This window comes from Podarcis bocagei (assembly GCF_964188305.1).
Source record: "Podarcis bocagei genome assembly, chromosome: 7".
Taxonomy (NCBI): domain Eukaryota; kingdom Metazoa; phylum Chordata; class Lepidosauria; order Squamata; family Lacertidae; genus Podarcis; species Podarcis bocagei.
In genome coordinates, this window is record NC_138132.1 from 74,997,391 (window position 1) to 75,020,501 (window position 23,111).

Sequence of the window (23,111 nt, forward strand, 5' to 3'; positions counted from 1 at the left end):
CCGCACGGCCCAAAACAAAAATGGCTACGTAAGACTCACGTGCCCGAAGCAAGCATGTCTTCCCTTTTTTTTATAAAGGTCCTTACATATATAAATATAGCTTCCAAACAAGGTGCCTGTTTTGCTGTTGCAGTAGTATTTAACAAGAGGTAGAGTTGAATAGGCACTATTTTATTTCAGATTTTATGACGGCGAGTCGAAAAGAGACAGACCAGCTGCTTCCCGCCGCGACTAATTAGTCTTTATACAACTGGAGAGGGAGGTCCTCGCGTTGAATTCCGGCAGGTCCGGGAGGTCCGGAAGAGGCGGGCTCAACTCTCGTCGGAGCGGCGAATGGCGTTTCCTGTTTCCGGCCAGCCTCCCTCCCTCTGGCAGGCGCGCGGCGTGTGTCTGTCTGTCTGTCTGTGAGTGGGAGGCGGAGAGGCAGCCCTAGAGGAGCGAGGCGGGGCTGGGCATGAGGAGCCTCCGTGGCCTGCGGGGCAGGTATGGAGCCGGCATGGGTCAGGGCAGAAGGTCACGGCAGCCTCTGAGCATACGCAGAGCGCAGGAGGAGCGAATTGGGGCGGGAAAGACAGCGAATGAGGGGCTTTGCCAGCTCTTTTAATGGATACCCTTGAACGAATTTTCCGTTTTATTTGTTTCTCCTGCATGCTTTTAAAAACTGATCTATCTATCTATCTATCTATTTATTTATTTATTTATTTATTTGGATTGTCAGCTACGTTTCAATTCAAGGGCGTTTGAAAACGATCCCAGCGGGATCGGTTATTGCGCCTCCTTAATTACCGGTTTTAATACCTGCTTTGGGAATCATTTTTTTGGGTATCTGTGTGCAAACAAATTGCGGAGGAATAAACAGCTGTAAATAACGTTCGCGGGTGCCACGTAATGCCCATTTGGCATTTATAAGAGAAGTTGGTCGCTTTGCGTGGCAGCGCTTGCACTTTGGAACTCCCTGTCTATTGAGATCAAGGAGGCGCCTTCGCAGGGCTGCTTTTGGAAAAGTTATTGCTTATGCAGGCCTACCCAGGTGCTTAGAAAGTTAATGTGAAATTTTAAATTATTATAATTATTATTTGTTTAGTTGCTTTATGTTGCCCAGGGAAACCCAATGCAACATATAACCAGACAAATAACAACCTTCCCCATTCCCAACAGACGCATTAAAACCAAGGGGGACAGGGAATACATAATAATTTTCATCTGTTTAAAATTTTTAGCTTTTGTATGTTTTAAAGTAGTCTTGTGAATTTTTCTCGGCTTTAACTTTCTGTAAGCCACTTGGAGGAGTTTTTTTTTACAGTCAAGCAGTGTGTAAATGTTATGAAATAAATATCCACTGTTAGTGCTGCTACTCAGGGTAGACCCATTGAAGTCAGTGGGCACTGGTAACTTAGCTTCATTTATTTCAGTGGGTCTGCTTTTGAGTTGGGCCTAAGTTGAATACAATCCATACGGATATTATTATTATTTTATTTTAAAATTTGATTCTTTGTGCATGAATAGACTTGTCTCTTCCCTGGTTTTACTGTTTGGTTGCTGGGATATTTTTTAGATTGTTTCTCAGAGCATGTGCAGAATTTATAGCATAGACAAAAAAAAAGGCATGTGAAGGGTAAAAAAATCCTTTTATAAAAGCAACAACTGTTCCTGTTGGAACATTTGGACAGAGCACTTCTTTACTGAGCAGAACAGAAGTATAGTTCCCTTTTCCTTTTATAAGAAACATATTGCAAAGTGACTTTCCTATTTGGCATGCAAAAAATGTCAGGTGTATTAGAAGTGTCTTAACTTGTGAGCAATGAAAGAAGCTTTGTCGGAAACAAGTGACCCAAAAATCTGAATGGAAATGGCTAGCCAAACAGTGAGCTCTTATTTGGACACAATTCTAAGCCATACCATGGCTTGTTACCCAGCAGGAGTGAGGGAGAAGTGAGGTGCCCGCTACTTCATCAGAGTGCAGTAATATGCTGTGCATTCACATTAAACCATAGATCGTTTTAAACTGTGGTTTACTATGCTGTGGCAACCGGGTCACTGAGATTTTCAGCCTGTGTCAGTGCTTCAGACTGTTGGGGGGGGGGAGTCAGGAGGAAAAGTGCATAAGACAGACTTCTCTAGTTTACAGTGGTGCCTCGCAAGATGAAATTAATCCATTCTGTGAGTCTCTTCGTCTTGCAGTTTTTTCGTCTTGCGAAGCACGGCTATTAGCGGCTTAGCGGCTATTAACGGCTTAGTGGCTATTAACGGCTTAGCAGCTTTAAGAAAAAGGAAACAAACTCGCAAGAACTCGCAAGACGTTTCGTCTTGCGAAGCAAGCCCATAGGGAAATTCGTCTTGCAGAACGACTCAAAAAACGGAAAACTCTTTCGTCTTGCAAGGCATTCATCTTGCGAGGTACCACTGTAGTCTTTTTCTTAATGTGCTGGAGTCTGTAAAAGAAGTAAGTGAAGCCTTTTAATAGACCCTGAAGCAGAAGACATACTTTTAATAGCGCTTGGGATCTGGGACTGAACTTCCGTTAATAGGGTATTCTCCTTACAAAGCAGAAGGACCACAACAGTTGGGGGGAAGAGTTAAAGCCTGCTCTGATGCCATTAATTATTAGCACCTGCCTGGTGAAATTTGCCTTTTAAATGCATCTTGGATGCAAAGGGTATCCAATGAGTCACTAAAGAACATGTAGTTTGAACCTTGTCTCTTACGTAGACCAGTTGGACAAGTTTTGAGTCTATTGGAATCTGTTGAGGGTGAAACATTAGAAGTTAATATGGCAAATTCTTCTGAGGAGCAGTGAGCTAGTGACACCTCTGAATATCGCTTATATTTATATTTCCAATAAAAAAATGAGCAAAAGTGTGTGTGAATTGTGCATGAATTCTGTTTCATGGTGTGGGTGGGTGGGATGGTACACTGAGTAAAAGTACCAGCTTAAAAGTACCAGTACCTACCTTTGCGGTTCTGACTTGCTCCAGGAGCAGTGTTCGAAATTAGCAGGGTGCCAGACGCATTTTGTGCCTTAGAAAAATCTCCATTTGCGAGCACCTCAAAAGGTCTGGGTGCCATTTTTTGCACCTGGCTGACACTCAAGGATTACTGAAATGTATGTGCTTTGAAGCCTCAAAGTATATGTTAAGGAAATATGTTAATAGGTTTTTGTTTTTTGTTTTTTTGTTTTTTTAAAAAGACTTGTCAGAATAAATATATAAAATATTACCTACTACATATTAAGTTTTTTGAGTATTATTTATTTATCTACTACAAAATTAAGGGGCAGCTTTTTGTTCACCTGACCGTAGACCAGAATGCGGAACTGAATTAGTTACATATTTATTGTAGTTATATCCCACCGTTTTTCTCCAGGGACCTCCAGGGGGTGTACATGGTTCTCCCCCTCCCTTCCTCATTTAATCCCCACAACAACCCAATGAGGTAGCTTAGACTGAGAGGAAGTGACTGATCCAGGCTGAATAGGGATTTGAACCCTGATCTCCCAAGTCCTAGTCCAGCACTCTTAACTACTATGCTACGTAGACTGCCTGGAGGGCCAGATCTTTATCTCCCCCCCCCCCGCCCAAAAAATGGGCCAGTTTTGACAGGTGGTTGGTGTCACCTACTTGCCCATCAGCTGATCAATGCTGAGAGCAAGCTCCTTTGAAGGTGTGCTGCTTTCTGCAGCAGTCAGCTGATGACCACCAACAGCACACTTCCAAAGTCCATCTGCAGGTGTGGTGTTCTACTGCAAAATGTGGTTACGGCTGCCAACCTGAGACAGCTTTAATGGTGGTGTGGAGGAGTAAGACAACTTTGCAAGGTTGTCAAAGGTTACCTGTCGTACTGGAAAGAAGGGCACCTGGCTTCTGAATTCCAGTGGCTTTGGGCCACAAATGGAAGAGTGCTCTTGCACTTGTCTCCTGTTTGCAGACTTCCCATCACCATTGGCCTTTGTGGGAACCTAGGAAGCTGCCTTATGCTGAGTTAGATCATTGGGTGTTGCCAGCTCTGACTGGCAGTGGCCCTCCAGAGTTTCATCCCAGAGTCTATTGAAGATGCAGAGGGGTTCAACCAGGGAGCTTCTGCTTGCGAACCAGACGCTCTGCCACTTAGCTATAGCCTTTTCGACAGGCATCTGATTGGTTGTTGGGCTAGGTGGACCGTTGGCCTGATCCAGCAGGGTTCCTGAATTCTTAGCAGGATGTTCGGTATGATCCAGCAGGACTGATCTTATGTTCTTAATAATTAGATGCTATGAAAATATTGCCCAAGGTTAAGGCAGTGGTCCACGTTTAGGACTAACTATCCAGAGCGAAATGTTGTGTCTAATGGGGAATTACTGAGCTCAGCCTCTGAGCTCATAAAAACCGCCTGGAAACAATGGATCATGTTCACCTGTTGGTTTTCCTCCCAGGGTATTGCATCACCATACCAGTATTACAAGCTGCTGACGCTCAAGGGGAGGAGCGATGGTTTCGAAACGGGCCTTCATCTGCAGCCTGGGCTCCATCTACCTGTCCCTCCTCTTTGTTTTCCTCCTCATGGACGTCTATGCACGGCCTGCCAACAACTCTGCCTTGAAAGAGAAGGCGGCGGCTGAGAACAACGATGAGAACGAGATCCTGCCCCCGGACCACTTGAATGGGGTCAAGATGGAGATGGACGGGCATCTCAACAAGGAGTTCCACCAGGAGGTCTTCCTTGGGAAGGAGATGGAGGAGTTTGACGAAGATTCAGAACCACGAAGGAACAGGAGGAAGCTCATGGTTATTTTCTCAAAGTGAGTGTTGCTCCAAATTGAATTGAGGCAGATGCACAGAGGAACTTGGGTCCATCTAGCATAGACGTCATCAGCTCAGTGCATTCCAGATGTTTTGTAGCACCACGAAACGTTGGCCATGTTGGCTGGTAGGGCTGTTCAGAGTTGTAGCTTCTGCAGCGCAGGAGGTTTGAGAAAGCTAGTCTAACTCACTGCCTGCACCAGCTGGCAGCAGCTCTCTGAGGTCTCAGGTGGAGGTCTTACCTGGCTGTACCTGGAGATGCCAGGCCTTGGACCTGGTGTCCAATAGGGGGTTAAGCCATTTCCCTGATGTGATTCTTTCCACTGCAGGGATCCTAGAAGCTTCAGGGTGCAATTTAAATTGGGTGAGTGGTGTATGTTAACATCGACCAATGTCACTTTTTAATTTGGAGCTGATGCAATTGCTTCAGGTAACTGAAAAAGCGGGCAGTTCAGTCACCACTGTTTTCTTGTATAACGCCTTTCCATAGCAAATCATGCCCGAGGCAGGTTACAACACCAGAGGATTTACAAAATTACAAAAACATAGCAAAGCCTAAGAAATCGTGAACAATGAATGAAAACATCTCAATAAGTATACAGCAAAGTTAAACCATTTCCACATAATTTATAATAAGGTCCAGCAATAAAGATTCAAAAACTCGATACCAAATAACAGCAAACATTAAGCATCCCCAAAATTAAATCTTCACCCCAGCAAAAACTGCCAACCAATAGCCCACCCTCATAGTCTCCAGGTCTTGCAGAACTCTCAGCCCTACAATAGTCTTTGCCCTCAGCCAGTGTCTCTGAATGAGGGAATCAGCTGTGAGTGTGCAGATGTCACTCTGTCCAGCCACCTTTGCTTGAGAATAATTTATCACGTGTGTCTGATGCGGTTGGGTCGGTAACCACTTCCCAGACATCCTGTCTGCAAATTAAAAGGTTTATTGTTAAGTGCATCGCAGATAAGCAGCTGGCAATAATGAATTCAAAAGCTGATTAGAGCTCTTGCTGGCCGATTAGTGACTGTATGTCATTCCGGAGCCCCCTATCCCTCCTCCCTTCTCATCTCAGAAAGGGCAGGTCACAAGCAGTTTGCCTGCCTTTGCCTTGACCTTGCAAATGATCTTGTGCAAAGGGCAAGCACTTTTTATTCTCCGGTATCCCCTTGGGAGCAGAGAGAGGAAATTTGACCAGCCAGATCTCAGGAAGCAAATGGTTTTTTTTAAAAAGAGAGAGAGAGAGGAAGAGGTAAATCTCAACAGTTGGGGTGAAGAGTGGCAGGGATCTTTCCTGAGTAAACACGGTATATAAAACATAAAATTTCCAACACAATTCATGGTGTGTGTTTTTTAAAAAAAACTCAGTATAAACGGTTACTGACATTTGCTCTCTGATTTCATATTGAGTTTTTCTTTTGATTCATGCACTGGTCAGTAATTTATGTGGGTGTGCTCTGCACAGTAGTAGAATTGAACCCCTTGGTTTTAATTTTTTTTGAATATATATATATAAATAAAGTCAAAACATTTTAAAAATCCATTCTCAAGGTTTTCAGGAGGAAGCCTTTTCCACATGGAAAATCCCAGGGATTTAATCTGGCACCAGTGATCTTAGATGTTCCCTACATGTGCTCCAGTCTTTGATCTCCAAGGGTGACTAGATCCAAATGCCACACAGGTTTTCTTTGTGGCCAAGTAGAGGCTTGAACCGCAGTTATTCTGGCATCAGAACTAATTGTCTTTCTTCCATTCCGCATAGATTAGTTGACTGCATTTCTATCCCACCTTTTTTCACCCAAGGTGGTGTATATGGTTTCTCTCTCCGGCTCCCATTTTATCCTCACAGCAGCCTTGTGAGGTAGGTTAGTCTGAGAGACTGTGACTGGCCCAAGGTCACCCAGCGACTTTCATGGCTAGACGGAGATACACACACACACACACACACACACACACACACACACACACACACGGTCTCCAAGGTCCTAGTCCGTTCCCTTCACCTCTGGAGCCCTAACTTGACTCCTTTCCTATCTCTGGGAGCCAGTGTGGTGTAGTGGTTAAGAGCAGTAGACTCGTAATCTGCTGAACCAGGTTTGCGTCTCTGCTCCTCCACATGCAGCTGCTGGGTGACCTTGGGCTAGTCACACTTCTTTGAAGGAGGGGAGGAAGGGAAAGGAGAATGTTAGCCGCTTTGAGACTCCTTCGGGTAGTGATAAAGTGGGATATTAAATCCAAACTCTTCTTCTTCTTCTCAGCCCCACTCGCCTCACAGAGTGTTTGTTGTGGGGGAGGAAGGGAAAAGGAGAATGTTGGCCGCTTTGAGACTCCTTCGGGTAGTGATAAAGTGGGATATTAAATCCAAACTCCTCTTCTTCTTCCTCCCTGCCACAGAGTCGACATCAACAAGGACAAAAAGATCAGTGCAAAGGAGATGCAGCGCTGGATCATGGAGAAGACAGAAGAGCACTTCCAGGAGGCCGTGGAAGAGAACAAAATGCACTTCCGGGCCGTGGACCCCGATGGTGATGGTAGGAGACGGATAGATGGGGCAGCTTCGGTCACAAAAGGAGTTGTCATGGCATGTGTCAGCGCAGCACAGGCAACCTGGTGCCCTCCAGGTTTGTGGGGTTCCAGCTCTCACCAGCCCCAGCTATCATGCCCAATGGGCAAGGGTGATGGGAGCTGCTGTCCAATGCACCTGGAGAGCAACAGGTTGCCAACCCTTAGTTTACCAGCTGCCAGGCAGCTGCATGGTGTGCATGTAGCGCAAGAAGCATCCATGCAGCCCACCAGCCATACAGTTGTCTGTCAGGGGCTTCCTGGGCCAGGCAGGGAATCTTTTCCTGCTGGGGAAACAACCTGTTGATGAGCTGGGAATGACCAGCGCCAAAAGTGGGTTTGCCACCTCCTCCTCTCTGGCTTAGTGTCCTGCACAGACGAGGCTGGAGAGACGTGGGGACGTCTCTCTCTTACATGTGCCGAGATTTGCCAAGGCACAGTTCAGAAAACCCTTTTTTCTTTCTTGACCTTACTCCGAACTGCCGTGCAGGCGAGAGCCTGGGGTAAGGGCTGGTGGAGAGTCAAGGCCACTTGCTCCTAGTAGACCAGCGAGTGGATTTTGTGGGCACCTTTGGGGGCCAAAATACCCAGCTGTTGGGTCACCTTAGGCCTGGTGGGTCACATTGATGCAGGCACACTCTAGTTTCTGTTAAGGGGAGGGACCAAAGTGTTGGTGTTGACCTTTAAAGCCCAAAACGGCCTTGGCCCAGTATATCTGAAGGAGCATCTCCACCCCCATTGTTCAGCCCGGACACTGAGGTCCAGCACCGAGGGCCTTCTGGTAGTTCCCTCACTGCGAGAAGCTAAGCTACAGGGAACCAGGCAGAGGGCCTTCTCAGTAGTGGCACCCGCCATGTGGAACACCGTCCCATTAAGTGTCAAAGAAATAAACAACTACCTGACATTTAGAAGACATCCGAAGAGAGCCCTGTTCAGGGAAGTTTTTAATGTGTGACATTTTAATGTATTTTTATTCTTCGTTGGAAGCCGCCCAGAGCGGCTGGGGAAACCCAGCCAGATGAGCGGGGTACAAATAATAAATTACTATTACTATTACCATAGTTTAGTGGCAGGGGACCTGCTTTGCATGCAGAATGTGGCATCACCAATTCAAAATAAAGAGGTCCTTCCCCAGTGTCCTGCAAGTAGGACTTGGCACAAGAGCCCTCTCCCCTCCTGCTGCTTCCAGCAACTGGTATTCAGAAGCATGACTGCCTTTGACTATGAAAGTAGAACACAGCCATCAGGGTTAGTAGCCAATGACAGCCTTATGCTCCATGAATTTGTCCTTTTTCAAAGCCTTCCACATTGATGGCCACCAGTACCTCTTCTGGGAGCAAGCTCCGTAGTTTAATGGCGTTCTGTGTGACGTCCTTTTTTTTTGTTTGCCCTGAATCTTCCAACGTTTAGCTTCGGTAGATGTCCCCAAGTTCTTGTGTTTGGAGAGGGGGGAAATCCTATATCCACTTCCTTCATGCCATGCATTAAAAAGAAAAACAGTTTTTGTCTGCTTGGATATTCTTCCTTTGAATTGGTTCCTTCCCCCCCCCCCCAGGTCACGTGTCCTGGGATGAGTACAAAATCAAGTTCTTGGCAAGCAAGGGGATGAACGAGAAGGAGGTGGCTGAAAAAATCAAAAACAACGAGGAGCTCAAAATAGACGAGGAAAGTAAGTGGTGCTGGTCTCTCTCTCTCTTGGCCCACCTCCCACAAAGACCACATGAAAACTGTCATGTTCTGCCTTCAGTTCCTGGAATGGGTTGAAATGATCGCTTGGGCACTGAGTTTTAAAGTAGACAAGATCTCTGCAGATTTTACTGGTTAATAGCTGGGCTGCTCATTTTAGAGCAGCTGCACATAAAATAAAATAAAAATCAAGTAAACTGATCCTGCTCTTCCTTCAGAAAGCTCAGAAGGGGGTACAGTGTCATCCTGCCCCCCCCCAAAAAAACTAAACACCTTATGCTTGCAACAATCCTGTGACTGTGAGATGATAGTTCAGTGAAAGTTTCCCCAAAATGTAGTCAAGGAAGCTTCCTGTGACTTGTGGTGTCTGAATTGGGAAGGGACCACAGCTCAGTGATAAGAGCATCTGCTTTGCCTGCAGAAAGTCGCAAGGTTCCTTTTCCTTCACATCTCCAGGTGGGGTTGGGAATGTCCCCTGCCTGAAATCCCGGAGAGCCACTGCCAGTCAGTATTAATATGGAACAGTAGCATAAGATGCTGTCTGCACTATACATTTGAAGCTGTATCATGCCGCTTTAAGCAGCCATGGCTTCCCCCAGAGAATCCTGGGAACTGTAGTTTAAGGGTGCTGAGAGTTGTTAGGAGATCCCCTATTCCCCTTTCAGAGCTTCAATTCCTGGGCAGAAATATTGATCGTTAAGCCACTCTGGAAATTGTGGCTCTGTGAGGGTCTTCTGAGAACTCTCATCAACCCTAACAGACTACAGTTCCCAGGATTCTTTGGGGGAAGCTAACACAGAGGGAGGAAAGGAGCTCCGCACTTAACCGTTCTCAGCGGTGTTCATCCACCCCACGGGCTTCTGAGAGTTCAGCAAGCATTGCCCCCCACACACACTTTGCAACTGTAAGAGCTAAGATCATGCATCTTTTTAGAAAAGATTCTCTGGAAGCTGAATTATTGGCCCAGTATCTCAGTTGCCTGCAGAGGAGGCAAGGGGTTGAGAATGGGCTAACGCCACTCACTCACTCACTCACTCTACTGGCAGGAAGGAGACTCTTTCAGAGGGGCTACCCAAGTGGGCTGCACAAGAACTCTCTGCCAAGCTCAAAGGGAGAAAAGGAAGGAACCGGGGGGGGGGGTGTTCTCCTCCTTTGCCTTCGGATGAGGAAGCGGGAAGCCAGATCACTCGAGCTGGATGGCCCGGGTTCTCCCCGCAGATGCCTGCATTTCCTTCTGCAAGAGCGGGGACTCTGAGCACCCAAACAGAGGGGTTTGGGAATTTCATTCTGTGCTACTGCAGGATTACAGCGCGCACATAGCAGTTGTATCTTTGTGGCAGAGGACACACTTTTCATACAAAGGTTGCCCGGTTCAGTCCCTGGATAGGGCTGAAACCCCAGAGAGCCCCTATCAGATAGTGTATTCTGAGCTAAAGGAACCAGCGCTGTAGTCTGGCTTGGGTTCAAACCAGGGTCAGGTTACAACAATCCAGAAGTGTGCGATAAAGCATTTTCTGGTAATCGGTCTGTGTTCTTTTGACACAGTCTGATAAACACAGCCTCCTTTCGTTCCCTTTTCCCAAACCAAAACATCCCAGATGTTTTAACCCTGCTGCTTTTTCTTTTAATTTGATTGTTTTAATTACCCACTTTTTTTAAAGCACCTTTACTCTTTCCGTGATACCCATTCTAAGATGGAACAGTCAGAACTGTACTCTATATAAAGCCATAGAACTCTGAATGCACCCTGCCCTTAGCAGCTGTTTCAGGATTTCTAACACTTTTATTATGAATAGCATCCCTGTGTCCACTGGCATTTCTACCAGGGCTCTGAAACTTATTCATTCATTATTTTATTCATTAGATTTATTCTACCGCACTTTCTCATAAGATCTCAGGGCGGTTCACTGAACGCATTAACCACGTGAACTGCTAAACTAGAGACATGTCCTTTCACAAAGTTCACTTCCAGCAGCATTATTGACCAAAGCAGTATTTCTTTGGAGGAGCGTATCGCTAGAACTGGAACAGGCACGGTCAAATTTGAAAACAGGCACACGCGTACGCAAGTATATTGTGCCATCCAATCTCAAGCGAGGCTGTCGGCGTTTGTTGCATGCAAGCCTTTAATCTCATCCGCATGCATTACGCACACGCTGCCTTAATCAACTGTGTCTTGAGCAGTGCGCCATATGGAGCAGGGAAGCGCATCTGCTGCCACTCCAGCATGAAAGGAAGCCGGCTGCCTCCTCTCTAGACTCTTCCCTCTTCCATATTGCTCCCCTTAGGGGTTTGCCGTTGCTCATTTTGCCAGAGCCACTCGGATGCAAGAAGCTTGCTGGAGGCGTAAGACACTCCTTAAAAGACGGAGCTTAAAAGTCAGTCTTGCCCAGAGCTGACCCGCACCACAGATTTGCAGCACACCAGCTCCCCCAAAGAATCCTGGGAACTATAGGTAAATTAACAGTGGGGCTGTGAATTGCAGCTCTCTTGGATGGGAAGCTACAGTTCCCCAGGTTTCTTAGGGTGGAGTCATAAATGGTGTGGATCTGTCCTTCGATGCATAGGCCCCCTTCAAACATGGACCAGGGAGTGTGGTTTCCAGGCCTCCTCACCCAGCCCAAAGCCATCTTTGGGGAGATCTGGAGCTCTTTGGCATGCTGCGTAGCTTTCTGCTGTTATCTCGTCCCCACTTCTGGAGAGGAGAAAGGAGAAGAACACCTTTATTTATAAGTTATAATACATATGAACCATCTTTAATCAAACCCAGGCCTGCAAAGAAGTTAGCCATCGTAGTAAAGTAGTTATCTCCCGCTTGGACTACTGCAATGCGCTCTACGTGGGGCTACCTTTGAAGGTGACACGGAAACTGCAATTAATCCAGAATGTGGCAGCTAGACTAGTGACTGGGAGTGGCCGCCGGGACCACATAACTTCAGTCTGAGAGATCTGCATTGGCTCCCAGTATGTTTCCGAGCACAATTCAAAGTGTTGGTGCTGACCTTTAAAGCCCTAAACGGCCTCGGTCCTGTGTACCTGAAGGAGCATCTCCACCCCCATTGTTCAGCCCAGACACTGAGATCCAGCGCTGAGGGCCTTCTGGCGGATCCCTCATTGCGAGAAGTGAGGTTACAGGGAACCAGACAGAGGGTCTTCTCGGTAGTGGCGCCCACCCTGTGGAACACCCTCCCGTCTGATGTGAAGGAAATAAGCAGCTATCCTATCGTTAAAAGACATCTGAAGGCAGCCCTGTTTAGGGAAGTTTTTAATATTGAATGCTGTATTGTTTTTAACACTCGTTTGGGAGCCGCCCAGAGTGGCTGTGGAAACTCATCCAGATGGGCGGGGTATAAATAAATTATTATTATTATTATTATTATTATTATTATTATTATTATTATTATTATTATTATTATTATTATTTAATTAATTAAAGCAATCCACTGCATTAATAAAAAAGGAAATAAAAGGCCCCGTCTGCACCATTCACAGCCATGGCTTCCCCCAAGGAATTATGGGAAGTGTGGTTAATTAAGGGTATTGAGAGTTAGGAAATCCCTGTCCCCTTCACAAGCCTACAGTTCCCAGTGTTTCCTGCTAAAAGTGGTTGGCTGTCAGATCATTCAGGGGATTGCAGCTCTGGGAGGGGAATAGGGGTCTCTTAACAACTCTCTGCTGTGGTGGTCAGGTGCTGTTGCGGACCTCTCTCTGGGGCTTCTGGTTGGACACTTTGAGAGAAATATGCTGGACAATACGGGCCATTGGCCTGACCCAGCAGGCACTTATTTTGTTCTTAGGCCAGGGATGAAGCCTGGGACCTTTTGCACGCAAAGGAGGTGTCCTGCCACTAAGGTAAGGCTACTTCCAGCATTATAGGGCATATATCAGGGTTGGGGAAATTCCAGTCTGCAGGCTACATTGGGTCAGTCTTGATCTTGTTGATGTTTTTTTTAACCATGGTATTTCGCAAGAAGAAAAGCTATGCAATACGTATTCAAAACTTCAAATTTAAAGAGAATGTGATTTTTAAAACGGAAAGAAAGAAATCTGTGTCTGTCCCCGATCTGTAGCACAGGAAGTCCTTGACAACTTGAAAGACCGCTGGTATCAAGCCGACAATCCGCCCACGGACCTTTTGCTGAATGAGGAAGAATTCCTGTCCTTCCTTCACCCAGAGCACAGCAGGGGAATGTTGAAGTTTATGGTGAAGGAAATCGTCCGGGATCTGGGTACGTTTCCAAGCCGTCACGGGCAGAATCTCATGAAAGCTTGACCTCATCCCTGCTTACTAACGTTGCTGGAGTGCCTCCTGGAGAGATGTCCGATGGGGACGAGATCCCGGAGGATGCTGAATGGTTACTCCTGTTGGCTGCTGGTATAGTGGGCAGAGGGAGACTTGGGACACAGAGAGGGGAGTGTGGGTTGTCTCCTGTGAAAGGTAGCATTGGGCACAGAGTTGTGGAAGGGCCATAGCTCCCTGGAAGAGCATCTGCCTTCCATGCAGAATGTCCAGGTTCAGTCTGTGACATCTCCCACTAGGTCTGGGAATTAAAAGCCCCGAGAGCCGTGCTGCCAGTCTGTGTAAACAATAAACAGCTAGGTGAGCCGATAGTCTTTCTTCATTCCAAGGCAGTAGGCTATGTTCCCAGTAAGGGAATAATAATAATAATAATAATAATAATAATAATAATAATAATAATAATAATTTATTTATTTATACCCCGCCCTCCCCAGCCAAGACCGGGCTCAGGGCGGCTAACAACCAATAATAAAAACAAGTTGATTAAAATACAATTTAAAAAACAAGATTAAAATACAACATTAAAACATTAGGATGCAGCCTCTTCACAGGAGGAGAAAGGAAAAAGAAAGAGGGGGAGGGAATCAAACTGATTCTAAGCCAAAGGCCAGGTGGAGCAACTCTGTCTTACAGGCCCTGCGGAAAGAAATCAGATCCCGCAGGGCCCTGGTCTCATGAGACAGAGCGTTCCACCAGGCCGGAGCCAGTGTTGAGAAGGCCCTGGCTCTGGTTGAGGCTAATCTGACTTCCTTAGGGCCCGGGACCTCTAGGGTGTTGCTATTTATGGACCTTAAGGTCCTCCGTGGGGCATACCAGGAGAGGCGGTCCCGTAGGTACGAGGGTCCTGGGCCGTGAAGGGCTTTAAAGGTCAAAACCAGCACCTTAAATCTGACCCTGAACTCCACCGGGAGCCAATGCAGCAGGAAAAGCACTGGGTGAATATGCTCCCATGGCAGTGACCCTGTGAGGAGCCTCACTGCAGCATTCTGCACCCGCTGGAGTTTCTGGGACAGCTTCAGGGGCAGCCCCCACAAGAGAAGGGAGTTGGTCCCTCATCCCCATACCATCCCGACCCAGCCAGAGGACCTCTGTCTTCGAAGGATTTAGTTTCAATCGGCTCCCACGAAACCATCCAGAGCCCATAGTTCAGGGGCAGGGCGTCATCTTCTCATGTAGTCAATCCCCTGCAGCTCAGTTGGTTAGAGCGTGGTGCTGATAATGCCAAGGTTGCAGGTTCGATCTCCATATGGGATGGCTGCATATTCCTGCTTTGCAGGGGGGTAGACTAGATGATCCTCAAGGTCCCTTCCAACTCTACAATTCAATGATCTCCAGGAATGTCTCCTACCTGAAATCCTGGAGGGCAGCTGCAAGCCAGAGCTGAGGAACCTTTGGCTCTCCAGATGTTCCTGAACTCCCATTGGCCCCAGCCATTGGCCAGGGTTGATGGAAGTTGTTCAGCAACCGGTGGAGGGCCACAGGTTCCCCATCCATGCCGTAGGCAGTACAGTGATACCTCGGGTTAAGTACTTAATTCATTCCAGAGGTCCATTCTTAACCTGAAACTGTTCTTAACCTGGAGCACCACTTTAGCTAATGGGGCCTCCTGCTGCCGCCGCGCCGCTGGAGCACGACTTCTGTTCTCATCCTGAAGCAAAGTTCTTAACCCGAGGTACTATTTCTGGGTTAGCGGAGTCTATAACCTGAAGCGTAGGTAACCTGAAGGTAACCCGAGGTACCACTGTACTGAGACCTGTGGTTTCACTGTGTGCAAGGCAGATTCCTACATTCCAGTTTCCAGCTTTTGGAGACAGCTTCCATACCTGTTGAAGTCGAAAGGGCAGCTTTCGGGGATATTTTCATGGGGTGAGGGAGCAGACAAGTTTTTTAAATTTGTCAGAGGCAAGGGGGGGGGGTTACAGCCTCCGTGGCAGAGCCGTGATGTGGCCTCATTTGGTGGTCTTTGTTCCCACAATGCATCTGGGGCTGTGCTGCACCACGCCATGGCTTTCGGAATGAGGGATTGCGGGAGAATACGGCAGCCAGGCTGGCTGCCACGCTGCTTCAGTGCCTGCCGTGAAGGGCAAGCTAGCGCTTTCCCATTGCAAAATCCAAGCAGGCAGGCAAGTGTATCTCGGTTCAGCGCCAGCCGCGTCATAATCTGCGGCTGAAGACAGCAGCCAAGCGGAGCACGGGCAGCCGCAGGGGGAACATGGCTCTGTCTGCTGCCTGGCCCTCAGCAACTGTCGCCTGAGGCTGTGGCCTCTCGGGTAGATCCAGGCCCATTGAAGAAGCTGGGGATATTCCTTCAGAAGAAAAATAAGAGTTTAAAAACACTTCTCCCTCTTCTGGCCACCTGCAAAACTCTTAAAAATTTCACCTCCTTTCCAGAGATAATAGAAATTTCACCTCCTACATTTCTCATGTAAAATGGTTAGAATTCCAAGTAGGGATTAATTAATTGTTATTGTTGTTGTAGCACCCTCCTTGGCCAGAAGGTGGCACCCTAGTCCTCCTCTTGGCTCCAGATCCCACTGGCTCACTTGCATTACCTTGTCTTTGTCTTCTATGGAAAAAGTTGCTACCCCCCACCACCCCCTCTCAAGATTACTAGATTCTACCCAGCTAAATTATACTTCTGAAATTAATGACCCTAAGTTAGTCATGTCTGTTAAGATAACCCTACTCTCAGTAGGACTAGAATTGGCTAGAACTCTAAAAAAAAATAGCATAGCAAATATAACAAAAAAAATATTGTCAGCTTGCATTATTAATAAAAGAAATCTAGCCAGCCTGACGTGAATTCTTATATTAATATAAGCTGTTCTGTAGGTTGTATCAAACTAAGCTCTACACAAAGTAGACCCACTGGAATTAGTGGACCTAAGTTAGTTGTGTTCATTAACTTCAGTGAGTCTGTTCATAGTGGAATTAACACTGGGTACAACCCTATATCTCCAAACAGAGGTGGGTGATTATAGTTGTTGCATTTTTATCTTTTCCTTTTATCCATGGAGCTTTGGCCAGCATTCATAATTCTGTACCTTCTGTACCTTGCTATGAAATTGCAACAAACCTTAAATTTAAGCCAAGGGTTGCTGGCTTCCAGATGTTGTTGAACTGCAGCTCCCATCATCCTTATCTAAATTAGCTTGTTTCCAGGGATGATGGGAAATGTAGTACTAAAACCACTGGAGGGCCACAGGGTCCCCCCAGTGCTGGTTTTAAGACAAGAGGGAACCATTTAACCTGGATTTACTCTGAGGAGAGCGGATTTGAACTCTGGTCTCCCCAGCCCAAGTTCCAACTCGCTATCCATTGGCAGAAAGTATATTGGGCCTCTGGGTAAATGCCCAGCTGATAGGCAGAAGCGGTGAAGAAGAAGAGGAGGAGTTTGGATTTGATATCCCACTTTATCACTACCCGAAGGAGTCTCAAAGCGGCTAATATTCTCCTTTCCCTTCCTCCCCCACAACAAACACTTTGTGAGGTGAGTGGGGCTGAGAGACTTTAGAGAAATGTGACTAGCCCAAGGTCACCCAGCAGCTGCACGTGGAGGAGCGGAGACGCGAACCTGGTTCACCAGATTACAAGTCCACTGCTCTTAACCACTACACCACACTGGCTCTCGGTGATGCTTCCTTTGCAAATATTCTTAAAGGTTACTGTCCCAATCCAGTTTACAACCTGCTGGAAGCAATGAGCTACCTACACATCATACATTTATAGCTCCCCGCTAAAAAAGTAAAATAAAGTTTCTTGGGAACTGTAGCCACAGAGCAAAAATCACCAGCACACTAAACAAAGCACAGTTCCTAGGATTCTTTGAGGGAAGCTATCCACTTTGAACATGTGGTAGGTACCTAGTCCGGAATGGTGGGACGTTGGTGGCAACTCGCATGGTGAATTCTGTGTGTCCTGTTATTCTTACTGTCAAACGCTATAATCTTTGCAGATCAGGACGGCGATAAGAAGCTGACCCTTTCCGAGTTCATCTCCTTGCCCGTCGGCACCGTGGAGAACCAGCAGGCTCAGGACATTGATGACGACTGGGTGAAAGACAGGAAGAAGGAGTTCGAGGAAGTCATTGATGCCGACCACGACGGCATCGTCACTATGGAAGAGCTGGAGGTGAGTGTGTCCTGGGAATTGGCTGTGGCTGCATATGCTCAAATTGCGAATTTTTTCACGTATCTTGGTTGAAATCCCATGTGAGAGGCACACACACTGTTACATGTCCCCCGCTTCCCCCGTTGCCCTGATCCTTTTTAAAAAAATAATAATAATACAGATTTTTACTTTAAAAATAATTAAAAAGATATTGTGCAATATATATTTCCAAGGAACACTAAACAAAATATTCTATATATACACAACGTTACGCAATTCTGAGTTTTTATACCGTGAACTGCCTTGTGATCCTTAGAAGAAGGGTAGTACAGTGGTACCTCGAGTTAAGTCCTTAATTCGTTCCAGAGATCCGTCCTTAACCTGAAACTGTTCTTAACCTGAAGCACCACTTTAGCTAACTGTATATATAAATATAGTTCATTAAATTTCCACAAAATTCAATACATAATATTTTTTTTGCGTCCTTCCATTCCATTTCCCGTAGTGTGTTTTTTAAAATTCTATCTCATTGCTGTATCCTGTGACTTCCCCCTTTTATATCATGACCATAATATAATCATCTCTCATTATTTCTGTTGCTGGTAGTTCAAATCCTGCTCGCGAATTCATCACGTTACGATATTTCTCTAAATAGTCCAAAAAAGAGGCCTCCATTCTTCCATTTAAAAAGAGGCTACCGTTCTTCCATAAATGAAGGGCGGTATATAAATTATAATACAGGAAACTGAACTGTATAGTTATCTCAAATTAGCATCCAACATTTATTTATTTTTTTAAAGGCGAAGTCAAGATTAGAATTATAAAGCTGCATCTAACAGTTACCAGGTTCACAGTGTCAAGTGATGTTCTGACCTTTAATCAAGCTTATTGATTTCTGAATTCTGAAAAAGCTGCTTCCCACCCCCCACCCCCTTGAAACAAGCAGGCGCACCCCCCTGCTGGTCACGCACCCTGCTCCACAAAGAATTCACATGCCAAAGGGAGATAAAGATCTCTACCTATAACTTCCTACTGTCTCGCATCTGAGCTGTATCGCAGCAGGTGATCAGCGCCGCCGTGGGCCCCCTTCGCTTCCTGAGACGTTGCTTAGGAACGAGGTTTGCTTGGTGCTCTTTCTGACGTCACTTTAACCCTTTCTCAGTTCCACCTTGGAAAAAGTGAAATTAGCGCACTGTCTGTCACGGAGGCAGTTAGACCTTTTTCGGCTATGTTCTGAAACAAAGTTTTGGGTATCTGAACCCTGGGCGAATCTGCACATTTGTGTCCTTCCATAACAAAGCTCTTTGTGTTTCGGAGAAGGGAGACTCACAGCAGGAAGTTTGGGGACTTTTCTGAAATAAATACTTTCTGATAATGTGACTCTGAATCTGATAAAGTGTTTTCCTGCAGACGAGGCCACTGAGGCTGTGGCTTAGGGTTTCTTGTATATCTCGCTGTCAGTGGCGTAGCATGGGGGTGCAGGGGGGGCCGGCCGCACCGGGCGCAGCATCTGGGGGTTAGGGTTAGGGGGCGCAAATTACTTGCCTTGCCCCGGGTGCTGACAACCCACGCTACGCCACTGCTCGCCGTACATTTCATTTTGGGGGTTTAGTATTCTGAAGAAAAGAAAGTCTTCCGTACGCACAGATTTTTTTACTTATAATCAAGTTTCTCTCCTCTTCTCAAGCTCCACACCAAAGACAGCCAAGTTCTGCAAGTACACCACATCAGAAGCAGAATTAACTCAGTCCAGATTTTCAGATTAGTGGTACCTCGGGTTAAGTACTTAATTTGTTCCGGAGGTCCGTTCTTAACCTGAAACTGTTCTTAACCTGAAGCACCACTTTAGCTAATGGAGCCTCCTGCTGCTGCCGCGCCACTGGCGCATGATTTCTGTTCTCATCCTGAAGCAAAGTTCTTAACCTGAGGTACTATTTCTGTGTTAGCGGAGTCTGTAACCTGAAGCGTATGTAACCCGAGGTACCACTGTATCAGGTTGTGTCCAGCGTCGGTCCTACTCAGAGTAAAACCATGAGTTCTAGAAACACACCTCAGATCGAGATGTGGTTACTACTGACCTGTCCTGGTACAGCGAAAATCAAGGCTTGATTTTCTTAAATCATGTGGGAAACAGCCTTATACAAAGTCAAAGCACCAGCCAGAACAAACCTCTGTTTTGGCGGTGACAGCAGCTCTTTCAGAGAGGCCTTTCCTATCACTCAACAGCTGGTCCTTCTTACCGGACATGCCAGGGTATTTCAACCTGGGTCATTCTGAGGTCCAGCGCAGAGGGCCTTCTGGCGGTTCCCTCACTGTGAGAAGCCAAGTTACAGGGAACCAGGCAGAGGGCGTTCTCGGTAGTGGCACCCACCCTGTGGAACGCCCTCCCACCAGATGTCAAAGAGAAAAACAACTACCAGGCTTTTAGAAGACATCTGAAGGCAGTCCTGTTTAGGGAAGCTTTTAATGTTTGATGATGCATTACTGTATTTTAATATTTTGTTGAAAGCCGTCCAGAGTGGCTGGGGAAACCCAGCCAGATATTGTTGTTGTTGTTGTTGTTATTCTGTGTGCTAGTCAGGTCCTCTGCCAGTTACGATAACTTCGGCTAATCCCCTTTGTCCAGAAAACTCTGAGTAGCTATGCAAGGGCACCCAGCTCCCTCCCATCCTGCCTCTGACCAGTTTTTGCCGATGCTGCTCCAAAGTGGCCCTCCCCTTCTGGCTTGGTTTTGACGCAGCCATTTTACCAGTCCATCGTTGGAGGCAGCAGCACTTCTGAACCTCAGTTTCTGGAAACTACAGAGGGGGAGGAGAGTGGTTTTGTACTTGGGGACTGCTTGATGGCTTCCCACAGGGTGGCTGCTGTGAGAACAGGATCCTGGACTAGGCGGGCTGTTGGCCGGATCCAGCAGCCTGCTCTTACGCCCTTTGCTTTCTCTCTCCCTTCCCCAGGAATACATGGACCCCATGAACGAATACAACGCCTTGAACGAAGCGAAGCAGATGATTGCCGTGGCCGACGAAAACCAGAACCACCACTTGGAGCAAGAGGAGATCTTGAAATACAGCGAGTATTTCACCGGCAGCAAGCTCATGGACTACGCACGAAATGTCCACGAGGAATTCTGAGGGCTTGGCCTGATAGGGGCTCTCACACACACTCTTTCTCTCTCTGTCTCGATGCACCTTCTTGCTTTCCCCCAAAAAACAAAGGTTACCTTTTGCTGCTATATCTGTGTTCTGTGTGTATACAGTGCGGTGTTCTAGACTTACTTTTTTATTTTTGAACGAAAGCCGTCCACAAATGAAAAAGAGCTACAGCTCGCTTGCCTTCAAGAGGAAAGTGCTCTCTGATTTCTACAGGGAAGGATCCGCACCAGTTCTTGCCTGTGCTGTCGATCGGCAACTTTTTATTTCCCTCCTTCAGGACACTCGGTTGTACCCTGCAAATGCCACGCCCAGTTGTTCTGCTCTACTGTTTGGACTTTGAGAAGGCACCTTTAGTATTTGAGGACCATTATCTTTGCCTGGGGGCTGGGTGGGGGGGCGAGGAACTCACGGGCTCCTTTGTTTGGTTTCGCATTGGTTTGAAGTTTCTGTTTTGGCGATTGCAGCGGTTTCCCACACCCAGTACATCCTTTCAAACCAGCATTGGGTTCCCTTTGCAAGCAGCCGGATGGTGGGCCAGTTCTGGGTTAGAATGCAGACTTTCCCCCAGCAAAATTAGCAAAGTCAGCCCTTCAGTGGATTGTGTCCTTCCGCTTGCCCAGGCAGGAGCCCACATGACCAGCTGGTCCAGCACTTTCTCCTCCCCTCCCTTTACTCTCCGTTTTCCTCCTGGCTCAACACACGCCAAAGCTCAAGCGATCCTAAGCCACAGTGCAGCAGGCTTCAAGGAACGACAATATCTTGCATAGATTTAGTGCTCGAGCCAGGACACTCCAGCGGCTGCTTCTGCTGGAGTTAATATCACACAAGTCTCACGAACAAGTCCCACTCGCATGCCAGCTGAGGCGTTCTTTCCTAGGCAGCAAATGTCTCAACAGAGGCATCTCTTCAGGGACCTAGGCACACGGGCGTAACTACAGTCTTCATGGCTGAGCTGCTCACATGCCAGCATCTCACACTGCGCGGCCTGTGGAAGAGGCAACACTCAGCGTTTATTGGCTGGAGTTTGGCAGCAGCTCCCCTTGCTATCAAGCACTCCCCCCCCCCCCCCAGCATATAGACCTCAAGAATGTTCTCTTGCTCATGGACAAAAGCACCATGAAAGTGCATTTTAACCATCTGGGCCGATCACAGCCCAAGTCACTGTGCAGGGAGGCAGAGGACCCCTTCCAATGGGCAGAAGTCCCATCTTGAGTTGTATAGCACAGCAGATCCAGGGGAAGGACAATCCGGTAACAAGTTCCCTAAGCAGGCCGGCACCAGGTAATGCCAGGGACATGGGCTGCTTTTCTAGAATGGGGTCTAGGGGTATGTTTGAATAGCATCTGCTTCTCGGTTAAATAGAGGTGGGTGCACCTGTCTCTTAATAAAAACGATTTGTTTGAGGGAAAAATGTGCAAGCACAGGTTGTCAAGGAGAGAGCTGCGAGCGCTCTTTTATATTTCAGCAGTGCCTGAGAGTTAATACACTGCAAGCGACAAACGTGCCCCTCATCTTTGTTCGAAGATGGAATAAGGGTGGGTCGGCGCCTCTGGCATTATCCCAAAATGGGCAGCAGGATATGGTTAAGCTCTAAACCGCAGCATTCATTAGGTACATCCTACCTTGTCATAGGACCTAAAAGGGGTATCACATAATTGTAGAGTTGGAAAGGATCCTCAGGATTATCTAGTCCAACCCCCTGCAATACAGGAAGATGCAGCTGCCCATACAAGGATCGAACCTGCAACCTTAGTGTTATCAGCGCTGCGCTCTAACCAACTGAGCGATCCAGGGTAGCTTCAGAGGCACCAGTTTGTTCCGTACTCCTGTGCATGCCCTGTTAACCTGCGCTTGGAGGGTGCACTTGTTTATATAGGCTATGCAAACCCAAGTTGCCTGGACCATGGTGTCAAATCGGTGCCCGCCACAGAGAGTTTGCTTTATGCCGAGTATAGGTGCATGCTTGGGAGCCGTTCAGAATGCAGTGGTGCAGGAAAAGTGGGTGGAATCCAGCTAGGCTGAGGAAGAGGTCTCATGAAGATCTCTTGCTAGCAAAGTGGAGCAGCCCAGTGAACCCAGAACTGCGAAAAGTGAGAGTTGTAACCAAGAGACTTCCTGGTGTGTGTTGGATCTGACACAAGGATAAGCTTAAGGAGAGGTCTGGAGGAAAGTCATCAAATCATAAAAAGTCACAGGTAGTGAATTGGAGGGAGATTACAAGTGAGTCTCTGGCCGGTCAAAGCTTAGTCGGATGATGGAGTTGTTCCTCAAGAATACATAAATTCAAATAACCCAGTTACTGGTGGAAGACTATTTCTACAGGAAGACTGAACGATTCCCTTCTTCAGGTTCAGAAGTTGCTTCCCTGATGAGGGTTACATTCATGAAGGTTTCGATTTTCATTTAAATGGGTTTATTCCACTCCTGTCCTTTATACAGAAACACCAACACAACCCTGTTCTTTTAAGAATTGCAGCTTAAGGTGTCTGATGTTACCCTCCTTAATAGAATGTAAATACATGTAA

The 23,111-nt window shown here is 46.9% G+C and overlaps 1 protein-coding gene across 1 annotated transcript; it reads left to right on the top strand.

The window, feature by feature from the left end:
* The first annotated feature begins 352 nt into the window (after positions 1 to 352).
* On the top strand, positions 353 to 23,111 carry SDF4 (stromal cell derived factor 4). The gene is made up of 7 exons (XM_081201646.1): positions 353 to 483; positions 4,409 to 4,774; positions 7,171 to 7,307; positions 8,894 to 9,007; positions 13,095 to 13,253; positions 17,280 to 17,455; positions 20,389 to 23,111. The coding sequence occupies exons 2-7, from the start codon at positions 4,464 to 4,466 to the stop codon at positions 20,563 to 20,565; spliced, it is 1,074 nt and encodes a 357-aa protein (XP_081057772.1). The 5' UTR covers positions 353 to 483; positions 4,409 to 4,463; the 3' UTR covers positions 20,566 to 23,111.

Excerpts from the sequence above, each read along its gene's own strand:
- SDF4 (XM_081201646.1), top strand. The coding sequence starts at position 4,464 with ATGGTTTCGAAACGGGCCTTCATCTGCAGCCTGGGCTCCATCTACCTG. Across the intron at positions 9,008-13,094 it reads GCTCAAAATAGACGAGGAAA|CACAGGAAGTCCTTGACAAC; the intron begins GTAAGTGGTGCT and ends CCCGATCTGTAG. Across the intron at positions 13,254-17,279 it reads GGAAATCGTCCGGGATCTGG|ATCAGGACGGCGATAAGAAG; the intron begins GTACGTTTCCAA and ends TAATCTTTGCAG.